Source organism: Pseudonaja textilis, chromosome Z (genome assembly GCF_049901715.1).
Source record: "Pseudonaja textilis isolate UNSWEBS1 chromosome Z, rPseTex1.2, whole genome shotgun sequence".
In the NCBI taxonomy this organism is placed as follows: domain Eukaryota; kingdom Metazoa; phylum Chordata; class Lepidosauria; order Squamata; family Elapidae; genus Pseudonaja; species Pseudonaja textilis.
In genome coordinates this window covers 71786194-71810621 of record NC_142008.1, presented here as the reverse complement: position 1 = coordinate 71810621, position 24428 = coordinate 71786194, and the positions used below count along the sequence as shown (strand labels likewise).

Below are 24428 nucleotides of genomic sequence, written 5' to 3'. Positions count from 1 at the left end.
TGGCATGAATTGTCTGACACCAGGGACTGGAAAAAAAACTTATGCCAACAAGACAAGATGAAAAGCTAGGCAGAAGTTTCTATTTTAAGTAAGTTAGCTTTCCAATGAAGGACGTGTTCAAAATGCAAATAAGTTCTTGAAAAATTCCTCTCAAAAATTTGGATTGAATTATTTCCAAATAAATGAGTTCCAAAAAAGAAGCTGGGCTTGAATCATACCCAAGGAGATTTTAATCATTGCATCTATATGCTGAAATTCTTTGGAGAAATTGAAGGCTTGTAAAGACAACACTGGTTTTTGTATGTGTGCATTTAAAGTCAGTATGAAATTTACTGCTGCTCATAGCATGGAAAAAAATCTCCAGATATTTAACAATCTTGACTTGTTTTTTTAAATGGTTATGTAATTGCCAGACATGTGCCATTAGGGCACTTAACAAAAACAATGATCTTGGTTTTAGAGTAATTAATTTCCACCTGTTCTTTTTAGAGTGCTTAGCCAGTATACAAAGCACCCCTTTCAGAATAATTATGTTGGATAAAACAGCATGACATCATATGAATACAGAAGAACAGAAATGTCTCTATTTCCCAATTCTGACAGGTGAAAAGATGGGCTATTCAGTTTGTCTATAACAGTTAATTTCTTTGGTCTAGTGTCCTTGGACACTATATCACAACTACATCTGGGAGATTTTATATAACTTATACATTAAAAAGTATTTTTTGGAGTATAAGATGCTCCGAAGTATAAGATGCACCTAGCTTTTGGGGAGGAAAACAAGAAAAAAAGATCTGCCTCTGCCTCCCAGCAATTTGCTTCCTTGCAGCAAATAGCAAACAGCCTGTTTCAGCTTCAGCACAGCTTGATTAGCACAAGCAGATGATTGTTGCTTGGATCGGCCTCCCAACTATCAGCTGTTTCAGGCTGCAGGGATTGCAATTGCCTATTGCTGCCTTGCACACCCCATTTTCAGCCTCCACATCCCATTTTCAGTTTCCGCGTGCCCCATTTTTGACCTCTGTGTGTCTCATTTTCAGATGGTGGGAATTAGAATAGGCAGAAAACGGGGCGTGCGGAGGCCAAAAATGGGGTGCGTGGAGGCTGAAAATGGGGCATGCAGAGGCAGCAATAGGCAATGGCAAGCCCTGCAGCCTGAAACAGCTGATGGCCGGGAGGCTGATCAAACTGATAATCAGGTGCTTGTGCTAATCAGGCTGTATTGAAGCTGAAACAGGCTGTTTGCTGTTTGCTGCAAGGAAGCAAATTGTTGGGAGGCAGAGGCCAAAGGATGAGGACTAGCAGATGGGTGGGCTTCAGCAACATTCACTGTATAAGATGATAGACATTTCCACCCACTTTTGGGGGTGAAAAAGTGTGTCTTATACTCTGAAAAATATGGTAATCAATTGAAGAAGAGTTCAATTTCTCTCATAGTTTGGATCCAAATATAACATCAAAAGCATATCTAAATGCTCGGTGTGTGAGCTCTTGAGGAGTACTTTTTAACTAGACACCGTGTTTTTATAGGGAAAAATGGGAAGAGTGAGTTAAGTCCTTTAAAATGGTGTTTTTTTGAAAAAAATAAAATATATAAAGCACTAAAATGACTCCTTTTTTTCTATAGAGAAAAGATCATCCTATGCCAGCAAGAACAATCTTGCCTTTTTTTTCACTCTATGCATCCTTATTTCTTTCTTGGCCATGGCTTACCTCTGCTTGCCAGATGGGATTGACAGTGTTACACATAATCTTGGATCTTTTTTCCTGTCCATGGTGTGGAAGAGCTGGGAAGATGCTATGCTTTCCAGGCTGGATTGAAATTTTAAGGTAAGGATCCGGATTGAAGAACATGCCTTTCTTCAAACCAAAAGCTTGGAAATCTGCAAAATATTAGATATCCATATTAGCATTATTCTATATTCTGTTTAACTATTAGTTATATTTATCATTTGAACAATTTAATTCTGTATCAAATTAAATAAATACAGGTGGTCCATGTTTAGTGACATAATTGGGATTGGCAATTCAGTCATTAAGCAAAGTGGTCACTAAGTGAAACCACAACTGTGCTTATGATCTTATTTCAGCTTTCCTTTGCTGTATAGATCAGCAAAGGTTTTTAATCTAAGGATTGATCATAGAATTACTTTTTCATCATTGTTGCTAAATGAAGACTTTCTCTAAGAATAGAATAGAATAGAACAGAACAGAATAGAATAGAATAGAATAGAATAGAATAGAATAGAATACTGCATTGGCCAAGGGTGATTGAACACAAAAGGAATTTGTCTCCAGTGCATAAGCTCTCACTAGGCATACAAACAACAAAATAATATAATCATAAGATACCAATAAGACAAGGGAGAAGAAATGAGAAGGATAATAGTAATATAGCCTTACTAAATTGGAAATATCCTTAGACATAAGAGAGTGTTGTGGGAATTCTGTGTGTTAGCAGAGTGATTAGCACAAGGGAAAAATTGTCTTTGTGTCTAGTTGTTTTGGTATGCATCCTGAAGGGAGGAGAGGAAGCAGTTTATGTCCAGGATGTGAGGAGTCTGTAGATATTTTGTCAGCCCTCTTCCTGACACATGCAGTATATAGGTCATCAATGGAAGGCAGGCTGGTTGAAATGTTTCCTTCTGCAATCCTAACTATTCCATTAAAGTCTGCACCTGTCCTGTTTGATTGTTGTACCAAACCAGACAGTTATAGAAGAACAAATGACATACTCAATAATTTCTCTGTAGAACCGTATCAACACCTTTGATAACTACACGAGATTCAAAGCCAGTGAATTAAGTTTTGATTATTACTGAGATGTAACTGAATAAAAGCATATTAAAAACCATGGTATTCACAATATACTCAATCGGGGCAGAAGGTCTGATGAAAATAGAAGGGGCAAAGATGCTTCAAATGCTGAAAGAATAAAAAGAATAAAACGAATGTGGCAGCCAAGGATGAAGCTATGTAAGAAAATAGGAAAAAAAAATATGTTCAGTGATACAAATCCAGAATAAAAAATATTTCGATAAATTGAATCCTGAAGAATCTTGAAAAAGTCTTCCATGGCTTCTCGAATAACTTTATAGAAAGGAGACAAGAATGAAAAATGCAGCTTCCTTTCCCTATCCTGAGGCTCTGGACTGGCTTAAACTTCATTATGGCTAATAGAAGAATGTAAATAGGAGACTGAACATGAGCCACATTGGATATGAATGATGGGAACCAAATCATGATAAGTGAAGTTGTCAGATACTCCTGCTATAGACTGAAACATTTGGGTAATCAATATACAAAAAAGTGGAGTGCTGTCCACTTCTAAAATACACTTCTGAATCAAACAGGATGAAGACACCTGTTAAAATTCTCTATAAATATTTTTCAATGCAATCTATTGATGATGAGAATTATTATATTATACATCATTTCTGGTTGTTTATAAATGAAAGGCCTTTGCACAGGTAGTATATATCAATCTGTTTGAAAATGACAGCCAAATTTTAAAACAAATGAGAACATAAGAAAAAACACAGATCAATTTTTGGAAGTTAATCTTTAAAATGATGTAGTTAGAGACACAATAATAATTAGCACATTAGAGAGACACATATGTATGTATTATGCATGTGTGTTCATTTGGAGATAGAGCAAGTTACTATTTTTTAATATAATTATATAATATATAGCAGAATAGGGACAATGGCATAATTAAGGAAAATAACTTTTAGACACACACACAAAAACCCTGAGACTACAACCTCCACAATTTCTAATCAGCATATATTCCAGATGTCACTCAACATACAGGATGATTCCAAATGGATAAAGTTGGGCTTTATATTGACTAATTAACTTGTATGAAGTTAAGAGAGCTAATTCTAAAGAATAATATACACTAACTATGAAACATGTATAACAAAAAGAGTGATACAAAGAGTGTTATTTTATTAAAAGTTTCAGTAATTTTTTTGTCATAATACTTAAAGCTCAACAAGACTGGTCTAATCTAAATACAATAATCCCAGATAAAACCCCTCTCCATCTACATGGAGTAGATATCTGATGAGAACCTTGCAGAATGATTAGTTTACAATGTAACAACATTATTTACTGAAATAAGAGGAATAAATATACCATAAGATACAAATACACTTTTGGGGGGAAAGTGGAGAACAAATTAACCTCGGGATCCTGGTGATATTTCACTTATACATTAAAAAGGAGGAAATATTTTAATGTTTTAATGCTATTGCTAACAGATTTGGCTGTTTATAACTGTTTTCAGAAATAATAAAACAATTATAATTAACTGGTTTTTAAGCTAGGGAAAAATGCTGAGAAGAATGACTGTTTAGATCTTTAAAGTAATTTTCAAAACTTGCATTCCGAGAAGGTGCAGCAATTTCTTATTAAGAAGTCCAGGAAATACTCTGGCTTCCCTGAAAGGCAGCTTATTTACCACCATCATTTTTTGCTCTACAAAAGCTGAGCTAGAAATGAGACCTCACCAGACAGATTAAAAAAAAAGGAAAGAGAGGATGTGTTTCTTAGCAGACAAAACCTAATGGGATGGAAAGCAGGAAAATCATTGTCTTAGATCAATCTCTCAAAGAGATTTGCTGTGGAGCCATAAATATTTCATCTAACAACAGTACTTTCTCGCTATTAATTAACTATTATTTATCATAATAATTATTTTCTACTCTTCCAAATCTTTAAAGCCATATGGTGTGGCTCCTAATCAGTTAAAAGGGAATGTTTTTCAATAATTTAAATCTACCATAATGCTTTACTAGTGACATCTCAAAGAATGTGATATAGTTTACCATATTTGCACATTTTTATGATGCTTATAAGCACATATCTTTTGTATTTTATTTAATAATTTCTAAGGCAGTGATAAATAAATTAATATTAGGCAAGGAGACACAATAAGAAGATTGATACAATAAAGAATAAAATAAAATATCTAAATTATGGTTCAGGGAGGTTGACAGGCAAGAACAGATACTGCTGTATGCTGAAAAAATATTGGCGGCAGCATAATCTTAAAATTCTAGTATAACAATAGCAATAGCACTTAGACTTATATACTGCTTTATAGTACTTTACAGCCCTCTCTAAATGGTTTATAGAGTCAGCATATTGCCCTCAACAAACTGGGTCCTCATTTTACCCACCTCAGAAGGATGGAAGGGTGAGTAAACCTTGAGCCTGGTAGGATTTGATCTGCCAAATTGCAGGCAGCTGGCTGTCAGCAGAAGTAGTTTGCACTACTGCACTCTAACCACTGCACCACCGAGGCTTTAACTATGCATTAACTATGCCTTCTCCTTAGAAGACAATGAAAACTTGAAAAAGATGCCCATACTCACATAACTACTATGTAAAACTGAACAATGTTTACCTTACTGTTGATGAGAAATAATAAAATATTTCCACTTCTTTAATATATAACTGAAATATTACCAGGACCCCAAGTTTAATTTATTGTCTATCTTTGCCACAAAACTACATTTGCATCTTAAAGACTTTCTCTGGATTTTTTTTAAACTTTCCTCTTATTTTAGTAAATAATGTTACAGTATAAACTAATCATTCTGCAAGGTGCTAATCAGATATCTGCTCTGGGTTCTCTCTTATTCGTAAATAGGTGGCAATAAAAGAGAGGGGTTTATTCTTGTAATATTGTATTCACATTCAATTTTATTGAACTTAGGTGTCATGACAAAAATAATTCACTGGAACTTTTAATAAGATAAGGCATATTAGAGAAAAACATACCTGAAAGGGAGAAACTGATCAGCCTTCTGCTTCCATGCCCCTGGCCTGAATCTTCACTAGTAATGTTTTTAAAAATCTGTAATGAAGAGAAAAATGTCAAAAAGATCAATACTTTTTTCTAGAGTAATATTAGGTAACAACTTAATCCAAGAAGCATAATCAAGAAGAAATCAATGATAATCATTCATTAAGCAACTATTGATTAAAACACTTCTGATAAATCCATGCTTTCAATGTAAAGAGGAAATAGAAGCCACAGAAGAGCTTCAACCCATAGAAGTTTGGAAGGCAAGGTAAAGAATTACTATAATTTTATGCCTTTGGAGAAGGAACTTCTCTTATCTTTACAAATCACAAATACTTATTACAATAAGTTAAATAACTGTCACACCAGTGCGGATTTTGCACTCATTACTAGGCTTGAGAACAATGGTACTGTTTATAGAAATGAAATATAATCTCCTGTATGTCAAACAAAATATCTAATTCATGTATTTCACCATAAAGACTAAAATGAGGTTTACTGCACCCAGTTGCATATCCTGAATAATTTTTCTTATTATTTGTGCCTAAAGCGCCAGATGTACACAGTTCTAGCTGTCCAGCATCTGATGATCTGAACAGGAAAGTTGTAGGTAATTCCAACAAAAGCATATCTCCAGCCTGGGATGTCATCTATTGAATAGGCAACTTTAAAGAGGGGTGCGGGGAGGGAGAAAGCCATTCAGTTGTCAAACCAGCAATCTAACTGCACCTTACCTGTTAGGATAGTGTGGCAAATTTCACTGGATTTGCTTTGTTTGACTCAATTTGTATCACATGTTGCTATTATTTGTTCTCAACAGACCTGCTTGTATAGCATTTTCTTATGTTTTTTTTCCCAACCATCCAACGAAGTGTAAATAAGCCCATCAAAATCAGCATTCAAAAAATTGGTTTCCATATGGGTTTCTTCAGTGCTAAAGAATTTATAAAATAAGGAGGAGCAAGCAGTACCTTTTCCAACTAACACAGGAATGGAGGAATAAAGAAGGAATAAAGAAATAAGCTGTTGTTTACAAAAGCTTTTGCCTTTTAATAATATTCAGAAAAAATGTTACTGGATTCCTTCTGATTTTTTTGGCTACCAGTCTAAAAATGTTATGCTCCTTATAATGTTTATAAAATCTCATTACCTATTTTGGCCACACTTTTTCTTACAATTATGTCCGCTAAGTAGGTAAGCAGTTATCAAGTTGGATCATGTTCTACTATAACCAAGCATTTTTGTCATATTCTTTGCAAGACCAATGACAATCATCATTAATATAGGTTTGTGCCAACCACATTTTTTACTTCTTGTGACTAGAGAATTTCTTCTCTAAGCAGGTCAGCCCTAATTTGTATTTTAGGAGGGAATTCCACCTGGGATTTCTAGATTTATCATCTTGACTGAGAATTTGTTTTGTGGGGGTAGGAGGAGAATCATGGAAAAGGATAATGACAAACACTTTAATTACACTGGTAAGAAAACCCCATGAACATAAACACCAGGAACTAAGCTCTCAATTCAAGGGCATTTTTACCATTAGTCTATAAGTAATCAAGATGCAAGTGATTCATCTAGATTTTAAATAAAATTTTTGGATGGTATTTTAAAACGTAAAAAATAAAGAGATCTTTTTTCTGGAGCAGTTCTGTATTAATAACCTGACAGAAATATTGATCTGTGTTGGGAGAGGAAAACAATACACTTCGTTTTACTTGATTTGAAGTCAAAGTAAGATTTGAAACTAATAACACACAGAATTCTCTTTCATTAATCTTGTCTTTATTAATACATGTTGTATGGTTTATTAATATCTACATTACATGTTGTGAGTTTTGTTTACATTTGTTCTTTATAGGTACATGTTGTGAGTTTTGTTTACATTTGTTCTTTATAGGTACATTGTTTTGTGTTTATTATTTCGGGGTGTATGGGGTGTTCACCACTGGTAGCACCACTGGTATAGGAGCAGGTTGTGTCCTCTCCCCACCTGTCACTCAGCTGTCATCTGTGGCTCCTAGTAGCTGTAGCATGCACAGCGGCCACAACCCGGACAACAGTTTCAACAGGCTGACCAAACCAGGTTGAAAGTAGCCATTGGGTCATTGACATTTGATGAGATAGGAATTTGTCTATCCCGAGCATAGGAAGAGAGATTCTGGCAGATTGAGCAGATGAAACCTATTAGAATAGGACAATGGTCATGAGGGCGGTCCCCACATATGATGTGTTATGCTAAGACCACATCAAAACATGAAAGGCACCCTGGTCAACCACTGCACCCAACCATCTCCAACTGCCTTGACTCTTGTCCTGCCATTGGAGCAAGATGGAATCTAGGAAGAGAGAGTGAGGTTGACTAGGCACACCTTGCCCTCACTTTAATCGAATTCATGTGCAAGTCTTGACATCCCCCAACTCCTGTAAACCTTCAAAATCCTATGGCGATGGGCGAGCGATGAATCAGCAGGTCTGGATAAAGTGGGAGCTGTAGCCATGGACCTGCACACGGGCAGCTCAGGTCTAATGGCTGTCTCCTTGCTGACCAAAGCAACAGCTGGATTCAGCATCTACTTGAGTGACCTCTTTAGGATAGCACTTTTCTAGCTGCTTCCTCTTCCATAATAAGAGGAAAGAACTAGAAAAGGTGCCCTAAATATTGTAGAACCTTGGCCAGCTTACCACGGCTGGAGGGCATCCCATTTCATGTGATTAAATAACAAAACTTCAAAGAAAATATAAGTGACACCATTCACTATTGGCACATGTACTTCAAGACAACTCCTCAGCAGATTGACCAGAAAGAAGAACAGCCCATGTCACCAAAGAGCTTACAAGATTTAACATTGGTATTGCAGCCCTGTGTGAAACTTGTCTAGCCAATGAAGGTCAGCTCATAGAAATGGAGGTGGTTACATAATCTTCTGGTGTGGAAGCATCAGCAACAAACACTGTGAATCTGAAGTGGGCTTTGTGGTTAAGAAACGCCTACAAACTTGCCAGATTTCCTAAGGGCGTGAATGACTGACTCATGTCACTGCATCTCCCATTACCGAGAAGAAAACAAGCCACAATGATCAGTGCTTATGCACCCACAATGACGAATCTAGATGAAGTAAAGGACAAGTTTTATGAAGATCTTGATGCCCTACTTTCAATTGACAGGTTGATTTTACTTGGCGATTTCAACGTGAGAGTAAGAGCTATTCATTCTACCTGGGATGGCATCATTGGAAAAAATTGAATCAGCAAAATGTAACACCAATGGCCTATTACTACTGAAGACATGTGCAGCTCATGATCACCAATACCATCTTTCAACTGCCCACTCACAAAAAGATGTCCTAGATGCACGCACACTCCAAGCACTGGCATCTTATTGATTATGTCATTGTGAGGAGGAAAGACACACAGATTTTGTTCTAGGAATATTTAAAATTATGATAAAGCTGTTTGTTTCCTCACTTCGGATCTCCCCCCATGTCAGGTGGTGCTCCATTCAAAATTCCAGAAAGAAAAACTTAGACTCCTTGCCATCACTCCTCCTTTTGGAGGCTTAGGGCCTCTTGGAAGCGTGGGGGGGACGGCTTGCTCCATCCAGAGCCCCCCCTGCATCTGCTTCAGGTCAAATCTATCTCCACTTCTTCTGCCAGCAAGTACCACAGTTGCAAATCATTAGGATCCCTTCTGGAAATACACATCTGGTATACGTCTTCATTTAGACCATCTTTGTAGGCTTCTATCAGGGCTCCCTGGGACCAGCCTTGGATATGGCACGCCAGCTGTCTAAACTCTTGGGTGTAGTCGGCCACTGACCTCCTCCCCTGATTTATGGTTTTCATCCTGATCCTGGCCTGTCTCTCCGCCAGTGGGTCCTCAAATCTTGCCCGCAACGCAGTCATGAATACATTGTAATTCCGCAGTTGGGGGGAGTTATCATTATGCAAAGTCACCATCCACTCTGCTGCTATCCCCTCCAGGGCCCTGGTAACACATCTCACTTTGGCTGCTTCAGAGGTGAACTCTTCCCCATGTTCCTCCATATAGCTCCAAACTTGTGCTAGGAAGAAACCCAAGTCTTTGGGATTTCCCCCAAATTTCACTTCTAACGGAGGCAGCTTGAGAGCTCTGCATCTTCTAGGGATCATACCTCCCGCTGGGGGCCCTGGGGGTGCAGCTGGTTGCTGTGCTGGTGCAGGCTGAACTATGGGAGTGGGGGCAGCCTGGCTGTCTCTGGCTGAACTTGCTCCCACTTCCCCTTCATACCTTGGAGCGACGTGAGGCTGTCCAAAAGCTTCATTAAGGAACTGCCTGGCTTGATCCAGCAAAAATTTTCTCCTTTCCTTCTCTTGCCATGGCTCTTCTCTCCCACGCCTTTGGGTCGTGGTGATTCCAGGAGGGGGGGGCTCTTCGGGATCCCTCCAGCCAACACCCAACGACCATCTGGGCCTCTCAGCTGGAACTTCCTCCAGAGTAAGGTCGGCTAGCAATTCGGCTGCTGTCATCTCCGGTATCAGCAAGGACTGCCCCCACACAGCTCCCAGGTCCTCCTCATCACTAGCTGGAGATGACATGATATCAAACCCCCTCGGAAGAAAACTGGATATTTTCTCCGGGTGGGCTGGTGATGTGATTCAGAATAATGTCAGGTGGTGCTCCATTCAAAATTCAAGAAAGAAAAACTTAGACTCCTTAGATTAGAGCAAAGAAATCTTTTACTGAAAATGAAGTGGTAGCATCAAGTAGAATTCTGAATGTAAGAAATTAGGCGCGCAGACCACATATACAAAGTGTTGAAAACGTTCCCACCCCTCATAGTTCAAATGAGTCTTCCAATTAAGTTGTGAATAGGATCATGTGAGCATCTTCAGGTGGTGATGAGGCCTCTGTCCATTGACCTTGACATATTTTGATAAAGATTTGCAGCTGTGCAGAGAAAAGAAAGCTAAGCGAGGAATGGAAAGTTAAGAGCAGGAATTTATACTCCCCCCCACTCCTTATTTACACAACACAAGAATGTAACATCTCCAGCTCTCTTCCCAGACATATCCCCTCCCCCCGTTACTTATGGCAGCCAAAAGATGCAAAGCAGTAGAAAAGATCTTGAAGGCTGACACCCTGTCTCAGATTCGTCCTTCCAATCTTCCCAAAATCCACAAATCAAGTCTCTCACATTTCCGAAAAATTAAGCTCATTGTTCTCCCCCCAGTTATTGTCAGTCACTGAAATCTCTTCGATTTTCTTATCTTCTCTATCCGATTGCTCCCGTCCTTACCCTCTTCCGCCTCACAAGCCCTTTCGCTTTCACCACCACTTGTATCTACTTTGGTCACTGCTTTTGGGCTTTGTTTCAACTAATTTTCTCCAATACTCCATGCTCAATCACGATTGCAAATTCTTTCACTTGCACTCCTCATTCACCACAGTCTATCACTCACTCGCTTCCTCTTGTATGTAATGATCTGGACTTCAGGACCACCATTACTAGTGGTCTCTTGATGTCAGTCTCTACAGGGTCTGTGTCGCTATGAGAATCGCCTTCTCCGCACCGCAACTCGAGTCTCCCCACACCAGCACGTTTCTCTACAGGATACGTGCACCACTAAGGGTTACTCCAACAGCAAAAAAAGGTAACATAAAACCCAGAGTGAGCTTCAGCACCTCCATTCATCCCTACCTTGTCACTGGAAGTCCCCTATTTTTTGACCCTTTCAATTATTCATTCCTCCTTTCTCTATTGCTTCCCACTGTTTCTTTTTCTAATCATCTAATTTTGTCACCACTCTCTCCAAATCTTCTTTCTGTAATTTCCTTTCCTTTTGCTTAACCTTCAAAATGTTCTCTCCTTGCTTTATTACATCAATCATTAATATCTTGGATTTAATTTCTTTTTTTTCGTCCTTTTGTGTATTTTGTTGTTCCCTTTGCTCTATTTTGCTGGTTTCTTTTTTTATTTAACTCTTCCCCCTCCTACATTCTTTTTCTTTTGTAGTTTGCGTCACCATTTCTAAATTTTCTTCCATGATCTGTATTTTATTCCATAAGTCCAAGCTTCTGTTTATCACTTCTTTCATAGTTTGAAGTTCCAACCTTATTTCTTTGCATATTTCGCTCATTTTTGTTTTGCTTGTTTTATTTTTGTATCCAATTATCCAACTGTCCTGCAGTTTTTATTTAAACCAGCGTCTTTCTTTAATCTTTAAAGCCAATGTCCTTAAATCTTTATTTCCCAAGTTTATTTCTTTTCAAAGAGTCAAAAAAACAACAACCCACCAACAAATCCAGGGGAAGTTTCTTCATATATTCCTTCACTGTCTTGGTTTTAATATTTCTACTTTTTGGGGTCTTGTTGTAATACAGTTCCTTTTATTTTCTTTTAAGTTCACACTTTAAATAGGCCATATAGCTTAAGGGATCTGCAGGATTTTTCTTTTAACAGCAAGTGGTGCTCTTGATCCAGTTTTCACTTTTCACCTCCTCCCCCATTTCTTTAAATTTTCATTAACTTTGCCAATTTTCCAAATATTATTTCCTTTTTTTCCACAGTCAATTTCAGCATTTTAAATAATGCCTATTTAGTGCCAAATCCTGAATAATCACCAATTCTAATTTTATATTCTTTTTAAAAAAAGTTTTCTCTTTGGATTATTTCCTTTCCGTTTATGTTTTAAAAATTAAGTTCTTTACTTTTCCCAAATTTTTCTCTAACTTTCAAGTCACAATTCTTTGTGAAATCTCTTTCCTGTGATTTTTATTGGGGTTACCTTTTGAAATTCAAAGTATTTGCACCCAGTCCACAAACTATTCACTGCTTCTTTGCTCCAGCACAGGCTTGGGTTTGCAGACTGCCTCCTGTCTTCATGATAGCCATTTTAGGCTACCACTACAGCTCATCTTCAGAGGGGGCATTTCTTACTAGGGAGATGTGGCTCCCCTTTATCTGTCAGGCAGTCCCCCATTCTTCACCTATCCTCCAGGGTGATTCTGGTCCCGATTGGGATCCTCCAATGAGGAGATCTCAGAGCAAAGCCACAGAGAATCATAGACTCCACTCTGACTACAATCAGAATTCCATCACCTCCAAATTAAGCTTTCACATCAAGCCGAAGAGACGTCCACAGGGAAACAAAGCTGTGATTAAACAGATTAACGTCAATAAACTGAGGAACTCCAATATAGCAGCTTCACTAGCAGAAGATCTTGACTGTCAGTTTTAAAATTCAGCTGCCACATTTTTTATAAGACAGTTGGAGGAGTTGAAAAGTTCAAAGTTATTCTGTATGTTGTATTAAGAAATTCCAGTGGCTCTTATGATTTATGAAGTGTAGAAGTGGGAGGAGAGAAGGGAGGAGAGAAGGTGGATTCTGTGTAACGCGTGAAAATAATTTCACCTGGGAAATTGCCTTTGACATGCCAGATCACGCCACCATGTCCCCGAGAACCCGACCTGCGAAGACAACCCAATGGTAAGTGATCCCAACATACCCTTTAAAGTCAAGGACAAGTTAGTGGTACCAAACATGGAGGAAGCCAGGGAGTTAGAAGCTGTCATTGATACTGGGTGTTCTAGATGTCTTATCGGACTCCCCATTGATGAACAATTGGGCATAAAGACTAACCCGCTAAAACGCCCAATCAGATTTGAGCAAGTGGATGGAACCTTAATTGGGGGGAACCTAGCCATTCAGATGACTGAATTGATCAAGATGGAATTAGGGCCCCATCGTGAACTCATACGCTTCATAGTGGCCCCCAAGATGTCTGAATTAATCATACTGGGACTTGCTTGGCTAGATAAATGGGCCCCGACGATCAAATGAGAGGATGGATTCAGAAAAATCCTCCTTGGACCGGGCCCATTGCCCCCTCTTCTACCCACTACAAAGCCACTGGCCAGCTTGAACCCAGAGCCTGAGCCACATCCATGGCATCCCACCTTCTCCCAGATAACACCCAAGTACCCAACCAATACAAAGACTTGGCTGAAGCATTCAGTGAAGAAGAGTGTAATGTTTTACCTCCCCATCAAGCCACTCATTGCGCCATAGAATTAGAGCCCAGGGCAAAATTACCAAAACCAAAGATGTATTCCATGACACCTGCTGAAATGACTGAATTAAGGAAATACATCGACAGCAATTTGGAATGAGTTTTATTGAGCCTGCCAAATCAAGACTAGCTGCCCCCGTGTTGTTTAAGGAGAAGAAAATGGAGGGTTGAGATTGTGTGTTGACTTTAGAGGCGTGAACACCGTATGCATCAAAAACATGTACCCTCTCCCCCTTATGAAGGATTTATTGAACCACCTGTCGAACAGCAAGATATTCACCAAGCTAGGTCTCAGGGAAGCTTACTACCGGGTCCGCATCAAAGAAGATGAGTGGAAAACTGCTTTTAACTGCCCTCTGGGTAGCTTCCAATTCAAAGTCATGCCTTTCAGACTTCAGGGGAATCCTCCAGTGTTTATGCAGCTCATCAATGAGGTGTTACACCCGCACCTTTACCGGGGGGTCCTCATGTACCTGGTGACATCCTTATCTTCAGCGAAACCATGGAAGAACATGTTCAATTGGTCTGACAAGTTCTAGAAAAACTTCTAGCCACCAAATTATATGTGAAATTCTCAAAATGCAAATTCCACAAAGAGTAGTTGGACTACTTAGGCTACCAAATATCCAACCTGGGGATTGAAATGGACCCCGGAAAAATGAAAGCGGTGCTGGACTGGCAAACCCCCAGAACCCGAAAACAACCTCAAAGTTTCTTGGGTTTGCCAACTTCTATAGACAATTCATTCCGTCCTTTGCTGAAGTTGCCCTCCCATTGACGGAGCTATTAAAAACAGGCTGGTAACCCACCAAACTGAAGCCAAGTCAACTCCTGGCTTGGACTGTGGACTGTCAGAAAGCTTTTGAGGCCTTAAAATGCCTCTTTGCAGGTGAACCCATCCTCCAGCACCCAGACGTGACCAAGCCTTTTGTTGTCCAAATGGATGCAAGTGATGTAGTGCTGGCAGCTGTTTTGCTGCAAAAGGACTCTCAAGGCCAACTGATGCCTTGCGCTTATGTGTCCAAAAAGCTGAAAGACACAGCACAAAGGTGGGCGGTCTGGGAGAAAGAAGCATTCGCTGTATGATGGGCTTTGTTGACTTGGAGGCATTTTCTAGAAGGGGCGCCAGAGGCCTTTGAGGTATGGACTGATCATAAGAACCTTGAGGCTCTAAATACCCTGTTAGGAATGTAAGTCACCTAACAGTTATTTGGGTTGGAAATATATAAACTAGGATAGACATTTAATACTGTATCTTTAAGAGAATCCTAAAACTGTAATTGGGCGTGATTTCTCAAATGGCCATAAGATGGAGCCAGAAACCTGGGTTGCTTAATCTCAGAAGAGACTCTCAGTGAGTCTCTGTTTCTTCTGTTGGACAGTATTGCCGTTCCTCCTAATGGATTGTTATTCTTGGATTTGATGTAAGTCTGTTACTGAACTGTTTTTGATACTGGACTTTGATATTTGGATTATCCCTGGACTGAAAACTGACTGATTTAACCGTGAATGACTTGAACTGCTTATCTTGGGCTGTGTTTGAACTTTGCTTAAATGTTTATTGGAAGTAAAAACCTACATTTACTGTACAGTATATCTGTGTGCTGTGTGTGTATTATTCAACATTATTCTCACTACGTCTCCCTGTGTGCACTCATTCTCCTAACAGGGAATTACCTCAACACTGGTTATGGGCCCAGGCTATACCAGGCTCAGATAACTGAGAGTTGGTGTGAATACACAGTACCATATACAGACAGCTGTTTACTGTTTAACTGTGGGTTACTATCCTGGTAAAGATGGCACAAGACACTTCAACAAGTCTATCACTAATAACCCGGTTGGATGGAACAAACTATGTTTCCTGCTCTATGAAGTCCAGTCTACCTCTGCGTAGAGAATGGTTATGGAATGTAGTTAAAGACCCACCAGATGTAAATGCTTGGGATCCAGAAAATGAGGATGATGCCAAGAAGATTGCTGACTTTAAACAGAACAATAAACGAGCTCTTTGTATAATTGGACTAACACTGCGTGACCAGCAGCTAGTCCATATTCGTGGAGAAGAGTCTGCTGCTAGGTGTTGGGAGAATTTGAAAAGGATTTATGTTCATGAGAGTGTAGGTGCACACATACACCTTACACGTAAACTGTTTAGAGCACGTCTTCTGAAAGGTGATGTTAGCTGATTTGAACTTCATGAAAAGAACTTTTCAAGAGCTACATGAAAAGGAACTGATATTTTCAGAGCTGCATCAAGTTTACATAATTCTTTCCTCTTTGGATGAAAGTTATGATGATTATGTATCTTCACTGGAAGTCTTGCCCAGAGATAAACTGACATTGACTGATATGACCGGAAAGTTGTTAGAAGAAGCAAGAAGATGGCTGGATAGGGACCAACTGAGGAAGGAACAACCACAAGAAGAGGATTTGTCTTCAACTGCTTATACTGTTGGGAAATGTTTTTCTTGTGGGGCTAGGGGACATATAGCTAGATTCTGTAAAAAGGAAAAACAACAGAATTCTGGTAAACACCAGAAGGCCAAAAAGAATGTTAGTTTAGCTATGTCTAGAAATTCAACTGTAAACTATGATTTGTGGGTTGTTGATAGTGGAGCATCACAGTGCATTACTAAAGATAGAGAGAGGTTTGTAAAAATATCCACAAGTAAACAACATGTATCATTGGCAAATGGATGGAAAATGAAAGCATCTGGTGAAGGTACTGCATATTGTTCTTGTGTAAATGAGCATTTAACTATGTTATATGTACCTAAACTGAAATTTAATTTGTTATCAGTAAGGGCTTTAGTTAATATTGGTTATGTAGTAACCTTTAGGGGAGATAAATATATAATAGAGAAAGAGGGTAAAAGTGTTACTGCTACTTTAGAGAATGATTTATATGTGATACATGATGACCAGTTGAAGATGGCTAACTCGGTTTATAACAATGTGAAGCCACATGATGAATGTATACATTTACTACATAGACGTTTGGGGCACATTAAGTTCAAAATGCTCAAACGAACTGTTGAATTGTCAGAGGGAATAAAATTGAAACCCTGTAGCAAGTATTTAAACTGTAATGCTTGTAGCCAGGAGAAAAACAAGGTTATTCCAGACTAAATGGGTTTAAGATCAAAGAATCTTTAGAGGTTGTGTTTGCTGACATTATTGGTCCTAAAAAACCGAGTTTAGGAGGTGCCTGCTATATTTTGAGTATAATGGACCATTACTCACAGTACGGTTCCTGCTATCTCATGAAAAACAAAGCAGAAACATTCCAATATTTCTTTAACTGGCTAAGGTTTGCTGAAAGAAAAATGAGGAGTAAAGTAATTACTTTAGTTACTGATAATGGGACTGAGTTTGTTAACAAAAGATTCCAAACTATGTTGAAATTGGCTAGTGTTGAGCATAAATGTTTTGCACCTTAAGTCATTTGTAGAACAAAGAGGGCAAACATTACAAGCCATGGCTCGTACTATGTTATCTGTCTCAGGTTTGCCTGAAACACTGTGGGGTGAAGCCATAATGTGTAGCAACCATGTGTTAAACAATGTAGTTAACACAACAACTGGAGAATTGCCATTCACTCGTTGGCATGGCAGAAAGCCAAATTTAAGTTATTTACACACATTTGGTGCTACAGCATGGGTGCATATTCCATCACAAGTAAAACTAAAAGGGCAACATAGAGCTAAGAAGTTATTTTTTGTTGGTTACGAGGCCAACCATAGATCATTTAGATTTTGAGATCAAGGCACAGCTCATATTTATTGTAGTGCTAGTGCAAAATTTCTTGAGCACGTTGGGTGGGATAAACTGGAACAGGAATCCAGCAATGATATTATTATTGACACCCAAATAGTCCCTAAAGATAAAATAAGTAAACCAAGAATAGCCTTTAAAGAGGAAGCACAGGAGGAAGTAGGAGAACAGGCAAAGGAGGAGGTAGAAGAACAGGAGCAGGTGGCACAGGTGAGTCCACCAGTAAGCCCTGTATTACCAAGAGGTTCAACCCAATTAACATGACCACCTGATAGATATCAGGCTAGTGTTGTATGCCAAGTGAATACAGTTCCAAGTAATTATAATGAACTAAAACTGTATCCTGCTAAGGATCAGGCTGTTTGGCAGGACTCAATGGATAAGGAACTGGAATCATTAAAAAAGTTGGAGGTATATGAAAACGTTAAGTTACCACCAGGTAAACGTGCCATAGGATGTAAATGGATTCATAAGCTTAAGACAGGTGTAGATGGGACTGTTACCAATAAAGCCAGGTTAGTAGCACAAGGGTTCAATCAGACAGCAAACGACTATGACAAGGTGTTTGCACCTAGTCTGAAGGCTACTACATTAAGGGCAGCATTAGTGTGGGCAACTAAGGAGAAATACATTGTAAATCATTTAGGTGTAGAGACGGCATATCTGCATGCACCATTACAACACATTATTTATTTAAAGAAACCTTTAGGTATCAAAAGTGATAATACAACTGATTGCTGGAAATTGAAAAAGAGTCTTTATCGTTTAAAACAATCAAGATATGAGTGGAACCAATGTATAGTGAAAGAATTAATTAAGATAAGCTTTGTAGCTGGCATGGCTGATCCATATTTGTTCAAAAGAGAAAATAATGGTATGATTTCATTGTTGCTATTGTTTACTGATGACATAGCATTAATCACCAAAACTGAACAAGAAGCTACTAAAATAATCTCACTGTTAGAGAAGAAATTTAAGATAAAACAGGAGAAATCAAACAATATCTTGGTTTAAAGATAGATAGAACTAGGGGAGGATACAAAATCTCACAGGCAGATAAAATTAACCAATTACTAAAAAGTTCTAAAATGGAACTTTGTAAGCCGGCTAAAACACCAATGAGCCAGGAGTTTAGCCATAGTGATGTTCAAAGTCCTATTTTTGATAAGAACATTTATCAGTCCTTGATTGGTAGTTTATCTTATCTCAGTAATTGGTCAAGGCCAGATATAGCATACAGTGTAAATCAATTAGCGAGATTTAATGCTGAGCTGACCGAAAGGCACTGGCAAGCTGCTAAATGTGTGTTAAGATATCTGAAACAAACAATGCATTATGCATTGTATTTGGAGCCTAAAAATGAACTGAATTTAACTGCATATGCTGATGCAAGTTTTGCTACAGACATAAATACACAAAAATCTACATCGGGTACTATAATGTTATTGGGAAAAGCATTGATTGGATACAGATCTATTAGACAGAAACATCTAAGTTTGTCAACAATGGAGGTTGAATTCTCATGTTTGTCTTTATTATGTACAGATTTAGTTTTGTATAAGGAACTACTAATTGACATGGGAATTGATGTAACAGATTCTATTGTTATTTACGAAGACAACCAATCAGCAATACAATATTTGAAGATGGCTTCAAATATTGCTGTTAAAACAAGAACAAAACACACAGATCTAAGATATTTAAATGTGAGACAAAGTGTGCAAAGTAAGATGATGAAGCTGGAATACTGTATGTCAGAAAACAATATAGCAGATCATTTTACAAAGGCCCAAGGCTCTATAAAGCATAAGGCATGCTGTGAAGATTATGGACTTAAAATGTAAGGTTGTATATATTGTCCTACCCAAAGGGGAGAATGTTAGGAATGTAAGTCACCTAACAAATTGTTATTTGGGTTGGAAATATATAAACTAGGAAGGACATTTTAATACTGTATCTTTAAGAGAATCCTGAAACTGTAATTGGGTGTGGTTTCTCAAATGGCCATAAGATGGAGCCAGAAACCTGGGTTGTTTTATCTCAGAAGAGAGACTCAGTGAGTCTCTATTTCTTCTGTTGGAGAGTATTGCTGTTCCTCCTAATTGACTGTTATTCTTGGATTTGATGTAAGTCTGTTACTGAACTGTTTTTGATACTGGACTTTGATATTTGGATTATCCCTGGACTGAAAACTGACTGAGTTAACCGTGAGTGACTTGAACTGCTTGTCTTGGACTGTGTTTGAACTTTGCTTAAATGTTTATTGGAAGTAAAAACTTACATTTACTCTACAGTGTATCTGTGTGCTGTGTGTGTGTTATTCTTCACTACTCTCACTACGTCTCCCTGTGTGCACTCATTCTCCTAACAGGGAATTACCTCAATACTAGTTATGGGCCCAGGCCCTACCAGGCTCAGATAACTGAGAGTTGGTGTGAATACACAGTATCATATACAGACAGCTGTTTATTGTTTAATTGTGGGTTACTATCCTGGTAAAGATGGCATAAGAAACTTCAACAAGTCTATCACTAATAACCCGGTTGGATGGAACAAATTATGTTTCCTGCTCTATGAAGTCCAGTCTACCTCTGCGTAGAGAAGGGTTATGGAATGTAGTTAAAGACCCACCAGATGTAAATGCTTGGGATCCAGAAAATGAGGATGATGCCAAGAAGATTGCTGACTTTAAACAGAACAATGAACGAGCTCTTTGTATAATTGGACTAACACTGCGTGACCAGCAGCTAGTCCATATTCGTGGAGAAGAGTCTGCTGCTAGGTGTTAGGAGAATTTGAAAAGGATTTATGTTCGTGACAGCGTAGGTGCACACATACATCTTACACGTAAACTGTTTAAAGCATGTCTTCTGAAAGGTGGAGATATGTTACCTGATTTGAACTTCATGAAAAGAACTTTTCAAGAGCTACATGAAAAGGAACTGATATTTTCAGAGCTGCATCAAGTTTATATCATTCTTTCCTCATTGGATGAAAGTTATGATTATGTATCTTCACTGGAAATCCTGCCCAGAGATAAACTGATATTAACTGAAATAACTGGAAGGTTGTTAGAAGAAGCAAGAAGACGACTGGATAGGAACCAACTAAGAAAGGAAGAACCACAAGAAGAGGATTTGTGTTCAATTGACTATACCGTTAGGAAATGTTTTTCTTGTGGGACTAGGGAACATATAGCTAGATTCTGTAAAAAGGAAAAACAACAGAATTCTGGTAAACACCAGAAGGCCAAAAAGAATGTTAGTTTAGCTATGTCTAGAAATTCAACTGTAAACTATGATTTGTGGGTTGTTGATAGTGGAGCATCACAGTGCATTACTAAAGATAGAGAGAGGTTTGTAAAAATATCCACAAGTAAACAACATGTATCATTGGCAAATGGATGGAAAATGAAAGCATCTGGTGAAGGTACTGCATATTGTTCTTGTGTAAATGAGCATTTAACTATGTTATATGTACCTAAACTGAAATTTAATTTGTTATCAGTAAGGGCTTTAGTTAATATTGGTTATGTAGTAACCTTTAGGGGAGATAAATATATAATAGAGAAAGAGGGTAAAAGTGTTACTGCTACTTTAGAGAATGATTTATATGTGATACATGATGACCAGTTGAAGATGGCTAACTCGGTTTATAACAATGTGAAGCCACATGATGAATGTATGCATTTACTATATAGACGTCTGGAGCACATTAATTTCAAAATGTTGAAACAAACTGTTGAATTGTCAGAGGGAGTAAAATTGAAACCCTGTAGCAAGTATTTAAATTGTAATGCTTGTAGCCAGGAGAAAAGCAAGGTTACTCCTGCAAACAGACTTAATTGGTTTAAGACCAAAGAACCTTTAGAGGTTGTGTTTGCAGACATAATTAGTCCTAAGAAACTTAGTTTGGGAGGTGCCTTCTATATTTTGAGTATAATGGACCATTACTCACAGTACGGTTTCTGATACCTCACGAAAAACAAAACAGAAACATTCCAACATTTCTTTAACTGGCTAACATTTCTTTAACTGGCTAAGATTTGCTGAAAGAAAAATGAGGAGCAAAGTAATTACTTTAGTTACTGATAACGGGACTGAGTTTATTAACAAGTGGTTTATTAACAAGTTTATCAACAATGGAGGCTGAATTCTCATGTTTGTCTTTATTATGTACAGACTTAGTTTGTTATAAGCAACTATTGATTGATATGGGAATTGATGTAACAGATTCTATTGTTGTTTATGAAGACAACCAATCAGCAATACAAATGGCTTCAAATCTTGTTAAAACAAGAACAAGACACACAGATTTAAGATATTTAAATGTGAGACAATGGGTGCAAAGTAAGATGATTAAGCTGGAATACTGTATATCAGAAAATAACATCGCAGATCATTTTACAAAAGCCTAAGGCTCTGTAAAGCATAAGGCTTGCTGTGAGGATTATGGACATAGAATGTAAGGTTGTATATACTGTCCTACCCAAAGGGGAGAATGTTAGGAATGTAAGTCACCTAACAAATTGTTGGGTTGGAAAATATATAAACCAGGATAGACATTTTAATACTGTCTCTTTAAGAGAATGCTAAAACTGTAATTAGGTGTGGTTCCTCAAATGGCCATAAGATGGAGACAGAAACCTGGGTTGTTTAGTCCTGTTTTGTCCTTTTCTGGACAGTGTTGCCATTCCTGCATTGACTGTTTACTGATCATCGTTAGTCTTGGATTTGATGTAAGTCTGTTACTTAACTGTTTTTGATACTGGACTTTGTTATTGGATTATCCCTGGACTGAAAACTGACTGCTTTAACTGTGAATGACTTGGACTGCTTGTTTGGACTTTGCTTAAACTTTTATTGGAAGTAAAAACCTACATTTTACTATACCGTGTATCTGTGTGCTGTGTGTGTGTTATTCTTCACTACTCTCACTACGTCTCCCTGTGTGTGCTCATTCTCCTAATGGGGAATTACCTCAATAGTTCCCATCTTCAAAAAAGGAAAAAACAATACCCAGGAAATTACAGAGCAACCAGCCTATCATCAATACCCAGGAAGATATTGGAAAAGATAACAAAAAAATAGATCTGCCAACATCTAGAAATGAATGAAGTAATAACTAGAAGTCAGCATGGGTTTGTTAATAACAGATCATGCCAAACCAATCTTATTTCATTCTTCAACACAGTGAAATACTGTGGACATAATATACTTAAGACTTCAGCAAGGCATTCGACAAATAGACAATCTATGGTAAGCTAGAAAAAAGTGGGATAAATAGCCTCACCATCAGATGGATTTGTAACTGGCTGACAAACTGTACTCAGCTAGTAGTCCTTAATGGTACTATATCTACATAGGGGGAAGTAAGCAGTGGGGTATCACAAGTTTCTGTCTTAGGCCAAATACTCTTCAATATCTTCATAAATGACTTAGATGAAGGAATAGAAGGGGAACTTACCGAATTTGTGGATGATACTAAACTGGCAGGAATAGCCAACACACTAGATGATAGGCTCAAGATCCAGATGGGACTTGACAGACTTGAATATGGGCCCTATCTAACAAAACGAAATTCAATGTAGAGAAAAGTAAAATCTTACACTGCATCCAATTTTGGTCACCATAATATAAAAAAGATGTTGAGACTCCAGAAAAATTGCAGAGAAGAGCAAACAATATGATTGGGGGACTGGAAGCTAAAACATACAATCAATGGTTACAGGAACTGGGTATGGCTAGTCTAATGAAGAGAAGGACCAGGGGAGAGATGATAGCAGTGTTCCAATATTTGAGGGGCTGCTACAGAGAGAAGGATGTCAAGCTATTTTCGAAAGCACTTGAAGGAATAATGGATAGAAACTGAACAAGGAGAGATTCAACCTGGAAATAAGGATAAATTGTTGACAGTGAGAACAATTGTTTGACAGTGAGAACAATCAACCAATGGAACACCTTGCCTTCAGAAGTTGTGGAAGCTTCATCACTGGAAGCTTTCAAGAAGAGACTGGGCTGCCATCTGTCAGAAATGGTGTATGGTCTCCTGCTTGGGTACGGGGTTGGACTAGAATCTAGATGATCTACAAGGTCCCTTCCAACTCTGTTAATCTGTTAATACCACTAGAACTCCTATCTGTTTATAAACTTCAATTGGGCAAAATGGTGTGTCACAGAGCAACTTTCAATCAAGGTACTTCAAATGGGTTAACTTACAGAATATATCCAAAATCTCTTCAGACTTATAACACAATGGGTTTGAAATTTGGAAAAGTTGTGGCTGCTTCAGCACTGCTACCATGCCATACGATTGTCATTTCCAATGCACCCTGACAGCATGCCAGTTTTCAAGGAGTGCAAAAAGGTGCAATAATAATAAATAAAATGCACAGGTTGGGGAGAATGTGATAGTGTGTGTGGCATGAAAAATGATACAGAAGTAAATGGCAACTGAGTGAAGAGCATTAGGGGATGAGACTTTCTTCCCCATTGACTTTATCCCATTTAACTTCCTATAAATCGAGTCAGTATGCTTATAACTGATTGCTGCTGGGTATGGAAGGGAGAAAAGAGATATTCAAGAAGCGCAACAAGGATTGGGGAGTGTGCATGAGATGCATGAGAGGTGTGGCAATTGTTTGAGAGGTTGTGTGAGGGTGCCTAAAAGGCATAGTATGGGCCACGAAGGCTGTGCAAGTGAAAGGATGCCCAAGAACTGCAGGAAGGGTCAGGAAAGGGGTGAGAAAGTGCAGCACAGATAAAGGAATGTGTTTAATGGT

General features: G+C 38.3%; 1 protein-coding gene across 8 annotated transcripts in view; it reads right to left on the bottom strand.

Annotated features, from left to right (window-relative positions):
- Positions 1–24428, bottom strand: part of HECW1 (HECT, C2 and WW domain containing E3 ubiquitin protein ligase 1) — a 329622-nt gene that overhangs the window by 156763 nt on the left and 148431 nt on the right. For all 8 annotated transcript variants that reach the window (XM_087915428.1, XM_087915430.1, XM_087915425.1 and 5 more), the window contains 2 exons: positions 5794–5869; positions 1714–1883 (listed from right to left, as the gene is read on the bottom strand). In XM_087915428.1, coding sequence (XP_087771554.1) covers positions 1714–1883; positions 5794–5869 — 246 coding nt within the window. The remainder of the gene's footprint in view (positions 1–1713; positions 1884–5793; positions 5870–24428) is intronic.